This window comes from Malurus melanocephalus, unplaced genomic scaffold (genome assembly GCF_030028575.1).
Source record: "Malurus melanocephalus ecotype Western Australia unplaced genomic scaffold, MMel_1.1 scaffold_13, whole genome shotgun sequence".
Lineage (NCBI taxonomy): Eukaryota > Metazoa > Chordata > Aves > Passeriformes > Maluridae > Malurus > Malurus melanocephalus.
In genome coordinates, this window is record NW_026623245.1 from 5,199,936 (window position 1) to 5,216,706 (window position 16,771).

Here is a 16,771-nt window from a genome sequence, read left to right on the forward strand (position 1 = left end):
AGCAAGGTTAGGTTTCCCAAGCCCACAAATYTGTTTCTAGCCTGTCTTCAAGGATTAGCATCATATCAGCATCCACTCTGAAGTGTGGAACAGACTCTGAAGACACAATACAGTAAGGATTGCTGACTTGTCTGACATTGCTCATCTTGAATTCCAACCATTCCTGCACAGAGCTTWAAGGTCACATTTCTGTGTGTGCATACTGAAGAAGTAAAGTAATAAATCAGATTACTGGTAGCAACAGTGATATACTGTTGCTGGAACTTCAGAGAACAAGAAAATGCATCCATGTTCAGTATAAAAAAAAGTAATGTTTTCCCAGCAAAATAATTTAAGTAGTCTACATAAATCCTGGTTAAAATTCTCACAATGAAATTACTCTAATATTTTAGCAAGGATTTGAGTTACTTTAAAATATCTCTTTGTTCCTGTACAGCAAGTACAGCATTTCACTTTACATCTGGATCTTAGAAGTCTTCATACATAAATCTTTATTCCCATTTTAAAGATAGGAAAATAGACAGAAAAAGACCTAAAATATGGCTCAGAGGACTACAGATTCACAGATAAGAAGCATAATCAATGAAAACCAGGTATTATACATTCTTAACCAATGCCAAAAAAGAGAACATTTAATGGTGCATCTGGTGAAAGGGGTTGCAGTAATAGAAATAAAGACCCCTAAATGATTCAGCATTTTCATCTTCCCTTTGAAGTTTAAAATATGAAATGGAAACTGAAATACCAAACAAATACTGAACTGAGGAGCAGCTGTACTACAGTGCATCTTACTTAAATATGGTGACCTGAGTGACTTATAATATCAGCACTTCTTTATTTCTCCTTCTAGGCCTGGAGCACGAACACAGATGAGAAAGCTGGAGATGAATATTCGTACTTCTTAGGCATTATAATTAGAATGATTAGATTATCATTAGATTAAAGTTTAAATTAATAGCCTCTGAGCAATCTGTGGAAATCAGACATGACTGAGGTCATGATCAGAAAACACTTGCCTCTTAATACTTTTGTAATGCTATTTTTTCCTGAACAAATTTCAAATGCCAAGGGGAATGGGAATAAAACCATAGAGGCTACTCAGAGGCATTACAGCTGAGGATATTTCATTCTGTCAACTTTAAATCACAGGGGGAAACCCAACCATCTTTGTACCCAAATTTTATCAGAAAACATGAAAGTTCAGAGAAGTTACTTTATATTGCTCTTAAATTGAGAGTAAAATTCTTTTTAATTGGATTTTTGAAAGTATCCAAAGTTTTACTCCTTCTGTGTTACATCTTCAAGATGAGGCAACACTAACCACTAAAGGTTCAAGTATACTGTAGTACAACTGGGAACTCTCTATGAACAGCAGAGCAAGTTGCTTAATTACCCTATTTAGTCACATTGGGAGGCAAAAATTCATTTTTATTAAAATTATCTATATATGAAACAATCTTTAGTTCAGGTATAAATGAATTTTTAGCTACTTACCAAAACATAAATTTAATTTTTTCAGTTCTCTAATCAGTGATTTTCATTGGGGAAGAGTAAAACTCATTGTCAGCTCGGATTCAAGAGCTGTGATCCAACCTTCAGATACCAAGACAAAAGAACACTCATAACTACTTCCACTTGAATATTGTTTTAATTTTCACTTCACAGCTGTAGTCACTGAACTCAACATTTTCACACTGCATAACAAGCTGCTATTATGAGAAGTAAAATAGTATAATTCAGCACTCTGAGCTGGAGAATTGTAATTAGATGAAGTATTACCAAGATTCTTCTGTGCCTTAAGATACACACCATCATTTGGCTTCATTATTCCTGATGTTTTCATATAGTTCATGGCATATGGGAAGATCAAGATATAAAAGCAGYCTTTTTAGTAACCAGCTTTGAACAGCCTCCATTTTCAACCCTTGTAACATTCTTCCACAAGTTCCCAAAGGATGCCTTATAGCACTAAAGCAATCATTTCAGGTCATAAAACGATAAAGAACTTTAAATAACTCTTCATTTTCTTCCCAGTGAGAAAATGATTACTTATGCTCTTAAAATTAAAAGGACTTTGTACAAARGGTCTGGAAAGATCTGCTTTTAATTACATATTTCAAAACTGATTTATACAAAACAATTCTACTGCTTATATGCAGTACATATTTAAAACTTAAGAAAACAGGAAAAAAATAAGCAGACTATAACCGACTCGGATGTTTTCTGGAAACACACCATGAATAATTTGTCCCTTGTGACTGAAAACAAAGAGAGAAAAGTGGCAAAGAAAATGAGCTTAAGTAAGAAACTGTAACACCCTTTTTGATCTTGCATGCAAGCTGAGAACGAGAAAAAGTTTTGATCATACAGTCTACAGTGTTATTAGGAGATCAAAACAAGCCTGAGACCTTAAAGCCTTACTTCATTAAAAGAAGCCACGCACAGTCAAAGAGTTAATTGAATGGTAAGTGGGACATTCCTTCTTGCAGCTTTGCTTAAATGATAGAAACTTCATTACAGGCTGTCCTGTATTCCCCAGAAGGCAATCAAGGTCCACTTGACARAAGTTTTTTCCACCCAGGCTACCATTTCTTTTTAAATCATCCATTACTGACCTGCTACCTTAAGAGTTCCAGGTTGAGTTTTTATAACTTGTTAAATAAATTACATATATAAATTAAAATCTTTCAGCTATTTAAAAACAGAAAATGCATATTGTATATGGTGACAAAAACTTCAGAACTAAATTAAAAACAAATGGCTCAAGGTATCTGCTAAGCCAAGCCTTTTTAACCTACAAAATTAAAAATAGCAGTGATAAAGTTCTGCTGCAATACAAAAGCCTATTTGAATGTGTAAAGCTTTTGCTGAGACTATATAAATTCTAATATATATATGTTTTCACAGCAAGTAAATCCATCCTCCATATTCCTTTGAAGATGTTAGCCACAGAGCTAACAAACATCCAAAAYCTTCCTCAATGCAGAGGGAACAGACTGAACATTTGAAAATGCTTGAGCACAGTAGATTAACAATGAGAAGAATATTCAATGGCCAACTGTTAAATTTAAAATGTCTCTTGTCCACATTCTAACCTATTAAAACATGATATTTTACCTTGCTTTCAATTTAGTGTCTTGCTATGCAACACAAATCACATAAGATCAGAGCTAATTTTGATCTTCAACTATGTATGAAAGATCCAAAATCAGGTTGGCTGTCTCCAGAGCTACTTGCAGGCCACTGCACTTWGCAGCAAAGCAGTCCAGAGTTAGAAGGTCAGTAACCTTTTCTGAGGGCTCTTTCGGACAGCTCTCTATAATAGGAGAGCTAGACTGGCCTTGCAAAAACCTCCAGTTGAGGTCCTCTGTGTTACTATTCATCCCACAGCCGCATTTTGAAACTAAATCTGACCAGTTTGAGACACAGGGAGAGCCTGATGGAACAAACCAACAATGTCCATAAACCATGTCTGTAAGAACTTCTCCGTTATTGTGACCGAGAGAGCGAGCTACAGTCTCCAGGGAATGGCAAAACCCATCAACAACCAATTGGTATTGTGTCTGAGAACAATCTAGGTCTTTAAAAGTGCTGGCAGGCAGATGAGAACTCTAAAAAAGAAACCAAAACCAGAAAAGCCAAGTTAGAACACTTTTACAGAAATTATTTTAAACATATATCATACTGCTGCTTTTTTTTCCCCTCCAAAACAGATGGTTCCGTTCTAACTAAAAGAATGTTTAAGTCATGATTATCCCACAATAGGAAAGAGTCAAAGTGGAGTTCTGCATTATCATCTTTCCATATAAAAACTCTACCTATTTTTAACACTTAAAAACGTGCAATTTACTGTAATAGATACCTAAAGAAAGATTAAGTACAAATACAGCATTCAGTTTAAAAGGTATAATTAAAACTGAGTGCTTCAAACAGACCCCTTTATTTTATACTAGTAGTTCTAGTTCTCTATACTACTATACTAGTACTAGCAAAAATGCCACATTAATCTAGTRAGACAAATGTTTTAACTGCTGCAGTGATTATAGATAAATTTTTGTTTCTCAAGTATATTAARCAACTTTAAAAACTCTTGTCTTACATACCTTGTGTCTTATGTATGAAGCCAGGTGAGTTTCTGTACAGCCTCCTCCTAATAATGCCAAAGGTTCCTTCATTGTTAACTGTAACACATGCTCTGCAGTTTCACAGACACGCTGGAAATCATATGAAACTCTTGTTAGACATACTATGATTAACACGATCTGGCCCCATTGAAAAAAACACTGGAATAGAATTTTCAGTAGTTTCTGGTACAGATTCCATAAACCTGAATTACATGTGGATATAAAGCTGCTGAGTGATTTCCAAAACCGTCTCACTTAATGAGAAATTGTCTTTATTTGTCCACRCTATGGAAAAACAGAAATAAAGAACTGCATTTTATTCCTTCTTTTTGCAAAACAGGACCATATATAAAAAGTCAATCAGTATCAAYGACATTTTCATACCAACTGCTCAATGGAGAACAATGCTTGACTATCATTTTATGTGCTGCTGCTGGCTTTTTGCTAGGCAATTTTTATGTTCTCACAGACTAAGTAATGAGGATGAAAGTGTTTATCTAGCACTGGCCTCAAGAACAGGTGAAAGATGTGTCTGTCCCCAAAWAACCTCCTGTACTAAAACAGAGGCATTAAATGAACATGAACACTTCAAAGACTTTGAAGTTCTGGAAACAAGAAAAYTTCATTTATGTACTGAAAAAAATACATTTCTAAACTCAGTGTATTTAATGTTTCTCAGTACTTTATTGTTCCATTAAAAACATGACTTTCTGGGGTAAGTTTTAAGGAAAATTTGTCTACCTTCAACTCATCCCACGCTGTTTCACTTCTGTTACAGAGTATCAAGCTGCAGATAACTGTGTCCTCAGGAATTAGATGTATAAAATGCTTTGAAGCAAAACTCTCAAAGCACAAATCTTTCAAACTGCCGTAACAGCCAAGAGACAAYGAATGTATGGAAGCGATAGGCTTTGAACCTGTCAATTAAGGAAAGCAGAGAACAGTATGTGGCACCAACATCACAACAGCTGCATTTCATAAAGYATAAACTTTATTCCTCTTAGCTTTTTTAATTATATGCGTTGGTCAATAACCTGACATTTCAATTCACACAGGAAATCACAAACAGAAACCAACATATTCAAAGTGCAAGACTTGGTAGTTTGAGATTAAAAAAAAAGAAAATTGTTTCATTTGCCTTGAATTAGAGTTTGAAAATAAAGTCACTGGAATTGGATATCTTTCTTGCAGCAAGCAGTAGTAACACCTGCAGTATGCCACCACCAGGGCCTGCAGGAGACCAATCTCACCTTGAAAATTGGTTTTCAGGCTAGAAAAGACAACTCTTGCTCAGCTGCWAAGGTAGGATACAGAGGGAAGTAAGAGACTCCTTACTCTGCAATGATACCACCCCAGATAAGTTCACCTCAATGAAAATTTCAGAACAGTTTAGAGCAGAGAACTCTCCTGTTACCTGTCAGGCRGCCCAGGGGCTCCATCAGACACAGCCCAGCCCTGTCCACAGCGATGACACCGTTCTCCTTCAGGTACTGTTTCAAGCAGGGATGCATCACCTTCTGACACATTACAAGGCCCACCTCATCCTTAACCAGCTGCTTCCCTAGATTAAGCAACTCATTCAGCTCTGACACTTCCAGAGAAACTCCATGATGGACTGCTATGGTTCCTTCCTCAGGGTTAAAGCCGTCTCCTGCCATGGACACACTGAAAAGGGCAGTCTTTATCGTGTTTGAACCAGTCCTTTTGACAGTGAGTGGTTTTCCCAATTGGATTTCTGGTACTTCTATCAGCAGTCCAGGAAGAACTGTAGAATCCACAACTCTTGTGCCTTTCACAGGTACTATGACACACTTTCCTAAAACAGCATTASTCTCAACATGACATGGAATGGTAAATAGAAAAGCCTTTAAAACCAGCGTGGTAAGATGATCAACTTCTGTTTTATTAAGCATGCAAGCAGGTTTGCTTGTTAAAATGCTMCGTACCAAACACACAAGAGTCTCAACATTGCTAAAATCCACGGACACCCGGCAAGCACAAGCCTCAGATTTCAGATAGTCCATGCACAAACTCAGAAGATGCTTGCTTATTTTAATGACAGTGAAAGGTGCAACATTCAGGYTCCTGAAGTTTTCAATGAAAGCACAGCAAAGAATGGCAGTGAACAAGCCACAGTCACTGAAACGTGACACGTGGTTCTGTACAGAGGCTGTCAGGACACGCAGCACCGGCTGGCTCACAGAAAGGTGCCCCAGGAGGGCTGAGGATTGGGAAGTGGTACAAACACAGCCCCCCACACCATTGTGGAGCTGCTTGAGTCGACCAGMGGGACCATAGGAAGATTTTAATATTCCACTCAGCAGAGACAGCGACTGACTCACTGCATCTCTAGTTAAAGGTTCACTAATAAATAATGGAGGCTTTTTAGCTTCRAGTCGAGACATTTTCAAGGTAAGATTTTAATTCTAGCCAACAAAACAATTCATTTTTACTTGGATCTATAATTCATTGCACTTTTACATTTTAAGAATATCACATTTTGATTCTTTGCAGATAAGGATTATTATTTTCAGTGTGAAACAGTACATACAATATTCCTGAAACTAGTCATCACAGCTCTCATAAAATGAGCTTCAAATCATGTTGCAAAACCGATAGTGTCAGCAGGAAGCTATTTCATTCATGACGGTCTCTTTTAGCTTCTGAATGAGATTGAGCAGATTTTTTTGCAACAAGGTTTACAAGCATGCTTCCTAAATGGACACCAATAAGTGACAGTCCTGCTACAAGCAGAAAGTTCTTTCTACTCCAGGTAGTTTTCTTCATCTTTTCTGGCAACAGTCACAGATGAAAAGCTTCAGTATTAGTTATATCTACAATAAAAACCAGAAAGGYATTAGTATAATCTTATGACAATATTCTATAGCTTGACCTAGTTTAGTTTTCACCAAAAAAGTCACWTAAGGACAAATACTGCAAAACAAAATCATTTAGGTTGGAAAAGACGTTTAAGATCTAGTCCTGCTGTTACCCCAGCACTGCCAAGCCACCACTGAACCATGTCCCCAAGTGCCACATCTATGCATCCATTAAACACTTCCAGGGATGGCAACAGCCACCTCCCTGGGCAGCCTGTGCCAGTGCTTGAAAACCTTTCTGGGAAGGCAGTTTTCCTAAAATCCAATCTAACCCTCCTCTGGAGCAACTTGAGGCCRTTTCCTCTYGTCCTACCACTTGTTACTTGGAACAWGACACAGACCCCCACATRGCCTTYYRGGTGRTTGTAGAGAGCAGTGGGGGTGCCYYGAGCYTTCTTTTSTCTAGGCTGAAGACCCTCAGYTCCCTCAGCCWCTCCTCAYAGAACCACTKCCCTTCTCTGGACTCACTTCAGCACTTCAATATCCTCTCTGAAAGGTGTCCCTCACCAGTGCTGAGCACAGGRGACACAGGTCCTGCTGGCCACACCAYTGCTGATCCAGGTCAGGATTCCCTTGGCCACCTGGGCACATGCTGGCTCACATTCAGCTGCTGTCACCAGCATTCCCAGGAATATTTCCTGACACTCTTCCTTGTAGCTTGGCATGGGGTTGTGACCCAAGTGCAGGACACAGCACTGGGCCTCGCTGAACCTCATACAACCAGCCTATATATTCCATAAGGCTTTTTTAACTCAGCAAATCTACTAATATGATTTTACTATAAACATAGACAATACATAAATTATAACTGTTTGTTAATAATTTCAACTCTGACCACTGATCTATACTGTTACCAGCAGGTCAACAGATAACGGGCTATTATAAACATCACTGAATTGCACTGAAGTATCAAAACTAGAGTGAGATCCACCTGATTTTACTCAATAACAAAAGAACTGAATTAGTCAGCAATGCTTGCCAGGCAACCCCTTCAAAAACAAGAGTTTCTTTAAGAAATCTGGCTCAAACAAGGACTTATTTCCAGATGCCCACCAGGAAAGTTTTTCAGTTCTTAAAACACWAAAACCTAAAGGGATGCTTGTTTACATTTCCATGCAATCTCTGCTGCATTTACACTTATCTTACACTTCATTTTGTTCCATTCTCTATTGTAATCTTCATCCTTACTAACACAAAATGTGCTACCATGTAAAGTCACAATTATTTCTGGGTAGTTTTGAGCCTGAAAGTACCTTGTTATGGATCCAGTAACAAGAATTTGACATTGTCTTGAAGTTACTAGAGCTTGTTTTTAAATAACTGTATCGCATATAACACCCTCACTTAATTGATTCAATCACATGGGATTTAGTAGTACGTTATGAGATTTATAATGCACTTTTTGGGTCCATGTAGRCACAAAAAATTAACTCAGTTTCAAAGAAGAATAAAAGTCTGAAAGCCCAAATTAAAACACCAAGGATRTATCTGTTTGAAAACTCTCAATTAATTAATCTCTTCCCTCAAAGACACAGACACAACTAATTAGGCAACTTACCCAAAAACAAAGTACTAATGCTATTKTTCTTTATTTTTGGCATCACTTTGCATCATGTATCTCACAATCCCAGGTTCTGGAACAAAATCCTCTGTCTTCACTTGGAAAATAGGACTGGACTTCACGTAAAACCAGCCCCAATGCACCAGCCCAAGGCTAGTTCCCATAATAATCAGAACTTTGTTGTCCTTCCAGAAGGTTTTAAGACCCATTGCAAACTGGCATCTACCTAGGTAAAGATAATTTATTATTTTAAACACACTCTAGAAATCCTTTTTTTCTTACTCTATAATAACATTGAACAGATTAAGCTGAATGCTAATATCTTTAATTGCAGCGCAGCAGATGCCTAAAACACTAAAAAAAGCCTTACTTTGTGAACTTAAAAAATAACCTCAATTCAGACATTTTGAAATGCTAATTACTGCATTTGCTTCGAGCTTTGGCATGCTAAATCTTAAGCACAACAAAGCTTTATCTAATTACAAGTGCTACTACTGAGATGGTAAACATCTGAAGCCCAAAACCASGTTAAAATATACTTTCCCTCCTCCCCTCCCACCCCAGATAGTTAATAAAATTCAATGACTAGCTGAACTTCTAAGGGAATACAGAACTTTTAAATTGCTAGCAAAGCAAGGTGTGATGCTTCTGACACCACTTTACCTTTGCGCAGCTCTGCCTGAACACCTTACGGTATTCAGAAGCTGTAGCATTACTGAGAGAATTAATTAATCTTTACACAARAAACGTGAAAACACTGCTTTCCATGGTATTTCTTTACCAAGTACCTACTTCCATAAAGAAAAAAAACGCACGTATACTCAGGTTTTAAATTCCACGGGTTTGAGCGGCTACAAAGCTACAAGTTGGAGAGGAAATTCTCCACCACCCACCCAACTCCATGCCCCTGACAGGTGGAACAAGCCCCTCCATCACGCTGTGGAGCCCTCAYAGCCTCCTCCTCCTCCTTCCCCGCGTCCCAGCGACCTTGAAGAGCCGCCAACTGAAGGGGCAGCGGCTCTTTCGCGCACAGACCGCGGGCACAGCGCACCTGAGGCTTCTCCCCGCTCTGGGAGGGAGCGAGGGAAGCACTGCCCAGGAGCGCTCCCGGGAAACCAACACTTACCCGCCCCCCTCACGTTCAAACGCGGCCCGGCCGGAAGAAGAACAAGAAGTAAAAGAAGCACGACCCCGGACGTGCCGCCCCTCCCCGCCCGCCATTAGCCGAGCGCCGCGTCACTCTTGCCCCGGGCCCGCCTCAGCCGCTGGCGGCCATTTTGCGCGCGGGCAGCGCGCGGCGGGCGGCGGCGACGGGCGCGGCCATTTTGGGTAGGGGAGAGGAGAGGAGAGGAGAGGAGTGGCGGGAGGCGGGCGCGGCGGGGGGAGAGGTACGGGCGCCTTGTGCCGCCCGGGTCTTGGAGCCGCGCCTCGGGCTCCCGATCCGCTTTGTTCCCCTGTTAAATCTGTAAGGGGATACTCGGGCAGAGCCGGTGTTGTGGCGGTGGTGCCGGTTGGCTTCTGCCGAGCCTTCCTCAGAGCGCTTCAGCCGTTCTGTCCGTGCCTTAAACTGCGCCTCATCTTTGCTCGGCCACGCACTGGCCGCGCTTAAAAATATGTGTATCTATCTATCTATCTATCTATCTATCTATCTATCTATCTATCTATCTATCTATCTATCTATCTATCTCTATATATATATATATATATATATATATGTATCTGATTCGTTTCCCCTGCTTACCTGCTACTGCAGTCACTCCGCGTTACACCTGCGCCCAGCCGTCTGAGGCTTCCTGTGGGCGGGCAGAAGTGCCTTGGCCAAAACAAGTTCAAATACCTTTGTTCCCTGATCTCGGCTTTTCCTTAGCTCTTCTGCTTCCCTGTATTCACTTTCCCTGTATTCACTTTTCCTGTATTCACTCCTGTAAGTACTACAAATACTCCTGTGAATACCGTAATACTTCCGTGTATTGACTCTCTACCCGTACTCCTGCAGTCGCTGTCAAGAATATCTCGTTTTATAGTCATATGTTAATGAATGGGTTTGTTTTCAGTTTCATTTATAGTTGCAGAGTTTATAACTGTGGCCAAAAGACAAGTATTTAATGCCTGATCTCCACGCAGAAAGTATAATTTTTTCATTGTATAGTTTTTTTCATTATTAATTGCATTCAGTTCCGCAAAAGTTTTAAAAGGCACTTACCAGTGCAAAAAGACAGTACCTGCCTGTGACAGCCCTCTGATGTTCCTCAGAACCTCATCCTCTAGTTGTAGGCAGTTCTGTGGTGAGTGGGTCATGTTTTTGAAACGGAATTGTTGAACTTTAAAGGTGAATGAGCAGTTATCAATGAAGGAGTGTGACCACCAAAGAGGAGAAAAGGTGTTGACTGGCTGGAAGCGTACTGGGGTAATCAGCAACAGCATAAAAATCCCCAGTGGCAAAAATGGGAAGACTCTGATATGTCTTTCCAGAATCAGAGATGCTTTACTGTCACTCAACCCAAGCTTAGGATCTGCTCCCAGAAACTGATAAGTGCTGGACTGGAAAGTGTAGAAAACTCTTATATGTTGTGATAGTTCATTTTGAACTACAAAAGTAGTTAATATTAAGTTACCATACAGAGTTCCTTAATTAGTGTTTGTTTCTTCTGTTTCCAGGTGCCCCCTCTCCCCACACATGGTAAAGGCACCCGGAGATGGCAGTGTGTGAAGTTTGCTGCTGTATCTTGAGGTGTGTAACAGGAGTTTTCAGTTCCTCGTTCCTCCTGAGCTCTAAATTTCCTCACCACAGGAAGCTGCTTTGTTAAGGTAAGATGCTGTTCATCAGTTGGCAGAGGATGTTCCAACTCGGTCCCTGGGTGTCCATGTTTCTGGCTTCTCCTGAGTCTCTGCCACTCCATTGGGCTCAAATTTAGGGAAGAAAGATATTCTATCACATTATTTTTTAAGTGTGTCTCATTCTATCTACAGGCAACCTATGTGTTTAGTTCTAAATAACGTCTTCTTGTACAGATTTTATCAACGTTTTAGGTCTTGAAGTACTACACATACCACATCAGGACTTTTTTTCTTTTTTAAAAAAATGTATATATAGATAGTCTTGAGAGAGGAGTTTTTCTGCCTTATTTGCTTATCTTCATATTTCCCTATGTAGAGTTTGCTTTAGAGGTTTGCAACAGAAAAAGCATTCCATGAAATAGAATCTTGCTATCCAACAGTAACAGTTATAATAGATCTGTGTTTCTGATGTTTGTTTGTTTTTTTTTTAACATAGGAAATGTCAAATTATTTTGAGGCTAGTTGTTTTTATTTTTTGGGCAACTGATGAGCAGTTTTCCTTATCTTCTGATGTGTTAGTATTGAGTATTTTTTCACCTGTGTTGCTTCAGGGATTTTTCTGATGGTTCACTCATAAAATATTTTCTTTTTTTGTTTTCTAAGGATTTGCTTACATTTTGTCTGTCTGCTGTRTTTCCTTTGTCTTATCTGTGTGGTCAGTGCAAAGAATGGGGTAGCTGGCGGACTCCCAATGTCAGCTTACTCCCAGGAAGAGCAAATTGAGCCAAAGCTAACTTTTCTTGTGTGTCTTTTTCCTTTTTTATTTTTTTCTTCTTTTATTTTGTAAATTGTATTTGGAGGGGATTTCTGCCAGCCAGCAGTTCTCACCTGAGTAGTGTTAGAGGTGTTGCAACAGTAGTATTCTGGAAGGTAAATTGTTACCAGAAAGAGATCAGTCATGCCAGGGTGAGTTCAGTTGATTGATCCACTTGCTTTGCTTGTTCTCAAACACAACATGAGCATTTAGAGAAGAGGTGATGTTTTGGCATGTTTTGCTGCAGTTCTTTTTTATGTTACTGCTACTGTAAGGATTAATGAGAAAAGATTAGCAGTCCAAATACTGTTCCATGGGAGCAATGTTACAGAGAACTGAGAAGCTCCATTGGTTTTCGCTTGGTGGCTGCAATTCCTCTTCAGCAGCTCTTCTGAACGAGTTTTAGCAACTGCTGTTTCAACAGCTCCTGAGTTTTATCTCCTACTGAATCTTCATGTAGTTTTTCTACTCTATTTACTTTTATAGAGTTGCACTTAATATATGACTGAACTAGGATGTTCCAAGTGGTCCAGAGAACAGTTCCTTTCATTGTGTTTCTAGACATTGCGGTCAGTAAAGTTGAGAGGATTTAATCTGATAAAATGAAAGTTTACTGGGCTGTTTGGTGCAAGGGAGAATGACAGTGGCATGGCACAAGGCATGATGGTATTCCAGGTCCTGTATGCAGGACTGTAAGAATCTTAAGATCAAAATCATCTGTGCTGTGCTGTGTAGTTGTAAAGTGGGTGTTTATCTGTTTTTGCACTTTTTTGAAGTTAAATAATGGTAATGATTGCATTTTGAAACGTGTAAGTGCAGTGCCTGACAGAGACACACATCCCCAACGTGATTTGTGTTCTGAAATATTGACAGCTGTTACAGTACTTACCAATAACTTGAAGTATGCAATGACAAATGTGTACATAGGTGTCAATTTTTAGTATTTTCCTATACCATCTCCTACAAAATTGACCAGATTTGTCCATTTAAAGAGGCTAATCCTTTAGGAAATTTCAGCCTATAAAAGGCAGCTCTATTCTCAGTGGTTTCTGTTGTGGTTCATTAATTGCAGACAGCAGCCACTGATACTCATTTTCTTTCTTTATTTTGAAGCTTGAACTGTATTGTTTGGGGACTCTATCTCCTGCCACTTTACTGAGACTCTGCTTCACCTGACCAATTTGAGTCTCTGTTTCTGTTAGCTCTCCTCCTGCCCTATGTGAAAATAGATTGTCTTAGTTCTTGTATTCCTGTTTTTTGTAGATATTAATTTGGTATCATAGGGTCCATTGCATGTGACTCCTGAATACCAAGTGGAGTTACCTGGAAAGACTTTTGTGAATTTAACCTAATTTTCTCTCTTTTTTTTACAAGTCAGTTTTTGGCTCCTGTTTATGGTGGGGTATGATGAACTTCCCAAGTAGCTTCAGTGCTGTGACTGTTTGGAAAAAACTCTTAGCAATGAATGGAGGGTTTTTCCTTGAGCCCAAGGAGCATGTGTTTAGCTTCTAGCACAAATGAATGCTTCCTGAGTTACCTGGAATGGTCTGAGTAAGAGTCAGGGCCTGTGCATCTCAACTTACCTCATTCAGCATCCTAAAATAAGCATTTTAGGTATTGTTTGGGATAAACAAAAGAAGAGGATGTCTAAAGTTCACTTTACTTTTGTACAACCATCGTAAGACTCAGGTTATGTTGCTTTATGTGTGTAGTATCTAAAATTTCACATATACATAACATGCATGTATGTATGGGTAGCAGGTGAGCCAAAAGCTATGGTTTCTTATTTAAAAGAGTTCTAACTTTTAATTTCATGTGTTGGATGCAAAGTGCCTGAACAGTTATGAGATTCATTAAAAGAAATGAACACAAGTTTGGTAATTCTGAATAATTCTCCTCTTTAAATAAGAGTTTTCCTTGTTTTTATTAAAGTGGAGTGTAGGGTTTGAAGAATAGCAGTAATGAAGAAATGAGCCACAAATGTAAAATCCTTCTCAGTTCGTGTAGATATCTGGGTGTTTCTCTAGTGCTGATCACTTCTAATTGGTATTTTTATAGGACCAGCTTACACTGACCTGTCATGGCATCCAACAAATTTGTCATTAAGGTAAGTAGAAGTCATAGCTTTAAAAAAAAACTGTACTACTGGTTAGACTCTATGTTGATATTAGAAGTACATCCCTCAGGCTTCTGGTCATAGTAGTACTTTGTATGAGCTTTTCTCTCCCTCTGGAAGCAAACTTGGAATTGCTGCTGTGTCATGACAGAGTGTGTCTGAGGTCAGCTGAGGATTAAAATGCTGTAACTAAAAGTGATTAGTTGTGCAGTTAGAATTAGAAACTGCTTGAACTCTCAATAAAACACTGTTTGCTACCTAAAATAAAATTTTTGGTGGATTCTTCTCTTACCGTAATCATGTAACATTATTTATGTATTTCCCAGGTGTAAGGGGTCCTAGTTTATGGTGTAGCAATGTTCTTAAACTATTTATCACACTTGACATTTTATTAGTCTCTTTTTTTGCCTCTTTTTCAGTTTTGAGGGATTAGTTGTTTCATGTCCAATAAAATGCCATTGAAGTTCATTTTGCAAACAGTCCCAGACTTTTGGTTATGTGCTGAAGAGCAAAGCTTTTYAAAATATATTGTAATAAAAAYAACACTTCATAATTCTTCTACTGGAACCATACCAGCTAATCAATAAATAAACCTAATTGTGATTAGTGCAACATACTATTCTCTTGAAAATGTTTTTTCCAGGACTTTTCCTAGCACAAGAAATTTTTCCTCCAGGTATGCTTGAGTTTTGTTTGAGGGCAGCTACAAAATCCTTCCTGAGTGATCAGGCTGTGGAATATTGAAGCTTGGTTTTGTGGGCAACCAACTTGTTTAATGAGAAGACCAAACACTTTATGTTTGCGTGCTATGTGTTTGTTTCCAAGGAAAACTGTTGTCATTTGGTGGGATGTTTGCTTAATTTTTTTCCTGTTTAACAGGATTCTAAATCTTCACTTAACGGTATCATATCTGTATTATTCAGTGCTGCTGAGGTGGTACAGGACTTACAGGAGAAATATCTTTGATTTTGAGCACATTCTAGCTGATATTCTGAGTCTGTGCAGCACTGATATGGGTAACAACAGGAGCTGAGGCTGAAGGCATTGCTTTTCTCAACTGAGAGCTCTAGATATCATCAATATTAATGTAAGTGCCCAAGAAAACAAGTGGTGTGAGTTGAAATGTCTTTACTTGATAAAAAGCCAGAAGACACTTGGTTTCTGACCTGTGTCATTACAGCTTCATTATTCAGCATAGATGGGTTACTGGTGTTAAGCATGGGCCTTGCAGTCACCAAGTTCATCCCTGTCTGCCTGAGCAAGGGGTAATTTCTCATTGAGGATGTGTTTGTAGCTAAGCAATTTTACAGGTAAAGCTTTTGAGAGTGCCAATGGAATACAACTTTTTCTTTCTAATAGTATTTGAGAAATGAGGGGAAGTTTTTGTATGTACCAAATGCCGGAAGTTACTTCGACCTGATTGAAGTTCACTTTGTGCACAGATGTGCAACATTTTACTTGTTAGATCAGGTAAAGTTTTGCCTCTTTACATTCACTGGAATTGTACTTCATGTGAATGTTTTCTTTTTCAACACTGTTCGGCTTTTGTAAACTTTGCAAGGAAGATCCCTGTGCTGAAGATTCTGCTAAAAACTATTCCTGCTTTTCACTGCAGGGGGAGTACAGAAAATGCTACATTCTTAATTTTAGATTCCTTGTATTTAAATTGATAGGGGTATTTTACCAAGTCTGAAAATGTTCAGGACAGATGTGTTGGAGCAAGTCCACAGGAGAGACATGAAGATGATAGAGGGAGGAACCCCTTTCCTTTGAGGAAATTGTTCAATTGTTTGTGAGATTGTTCAGCCTGGAAAAGGCTTTAGGGTGACCTGGGGCCTTCCAGTACCTGAAAGGAGCCTACAAGAAAGATGGAGATGGACTATTTACTGCAGCATGGAGTGATGGGAAAATGAGGAATGGCTTCAAACTGACAAGGAGTAGGTTTAGATTAGATATTAGGAAGAAATTCTTCCCTCTGAGCGTGGTGGCACACTGAAACAGGTAGCCAAGAGAAGTTGTGGATGCCCCATCCCTGGAAGTGTTCAAGAACACTCAGAGCCCCATCCAGCCTGATGTGGTCTAATGGAAGGTGTATCTGACCCTGGCAGGACACTGAAACTGGAGGCAGGATGGTCTCAAAGGCCCCTTTTAATCTAAACCCCTCTGATTCCATGATTCTGCATTTCACGTGCCTCACCTTGTCTTCTGCGTTCTCTGCTTTTTAAGCTTTCAGGTTTTGTGTATGTGAATTTTTTCGGTAAGAGAGCGAAAAGAGCAGCTTATCAGTCTGTCAAATCTTAGCTGACCGTCAAGAAAGAAAGCAGAAAACCGCTCTAACGTGTTCTCTTTTCAACGTGCGTGTCATCTGCAAATCTGTGCGCGCCGATGTAATGGTCGGTTACTTCCAGTGGAGGGAGCAATTGCTCTGTTTTTGAAAGGCGATCCTAAGCTCGGCTTTATGGGCAATTAAGAGGGATTGAAATAAACTAATTGATGCAG

General features: G+C 39.3%; 3 protein-coding genes and 1 long non-coding RNA gene across 6 annotated transcripts; 1 reads left to right on the plus strand and 3 right to left on the minus strand.

Annotated features, from left to right (window-relative positions):
• Positions 1–1,629: 1,629 nt before the first annotated feature.
• Positions 1,630–6,531, minus strand: MKKS (MKKS centrosomal shuttling protein). Its single transcript, XM_057382971.1, has 4 exons — positions 5,539–6,531; positions 4,866–5,041; positions 4,104–4,214; positions 1,630–3,611 (listed from the first exon to the last, which is right to left on the minus strand). Exons 1-4 carry the CDS (start codon positions 6,527–6,529, stop codon positions 3,171–3,173), a joined length of 1,719 nt encoding a protein of 572 aa, XP_057238954.1. The 5' UTR covers positions 6,530–6,531; the 3' UTR covers positions 1,630–3,170.
• LOC130583554 (uncharacterized) lies at positions 6,529–6,911 on the minus strand. The gene has a single exon (XM_057383003.1). It carries the CDS (start codon positions 6,909–6,911, stop codon positions 6,762–6,764), a length of 150 nt encoding a protein of 49 aa, XP_057238986.1. The 3' UTR covers positions 6,529–6,761.
• A 9-nt stretch (positions 6,912–6,920) lies between these two features.
• Positions 6,921–9,744, minus strand: LOC130583542 (uncharacterized). Of its 2 annotated transcripts, none has more exons than XM_057382992.1 (3): positions 9,691–9,744; positions 8,562–8,790; positions 6,921–6,958 (listed from the first exon to the last, which is right to left on the minus strand). In XM_057382992.1, the coding sequence occupies exon 2, from the start codon at positions 8,771–8,773 to the stop codon at positions 8,582–8,584; it is 192 nt and encodes a 63-aa protein (XP_057238975.1). In that variant the 5' UTR covers positions 8,774–8,790; positions 9,691–9,744; the 3' UTR covers positions 6,921–6,958; positions 8,562–8,581. The 2 variants fall into 2 exon arrangements, with proteins under 2 accessions (XP_057238975.1, XP_057238966.1); XM_057382983.1 differs by lacking the exon at positions 9,691–9,744 and adding an exon at positions 9,458–9,519.
• Positions 9,745–9,814: 70 nt separating this feature from the next.
• Positions 9,815–14,264, plus strand: LOC130583563 (uncharacterized). 2 transcript variants are annotated; one of them, XR_008966434.1, is made up of 3 exons: positions 9,815–9,893; positions 11,223–11,372; positions 14,215–14,264. It is a non-coding gene; the product is annotated as an uncharacterized LOC130583563 (long non-coding RNA). The 2 variants fall into 2 exon arrangements; XR_008966435.1 differs by lacking the exon at positions 9,815–9,893 and adding an exon at positions 9,895–9,952.
• The last annotated feature ends 2,507 nt before the right edge of the window (positions 14,265–16,771 follow it).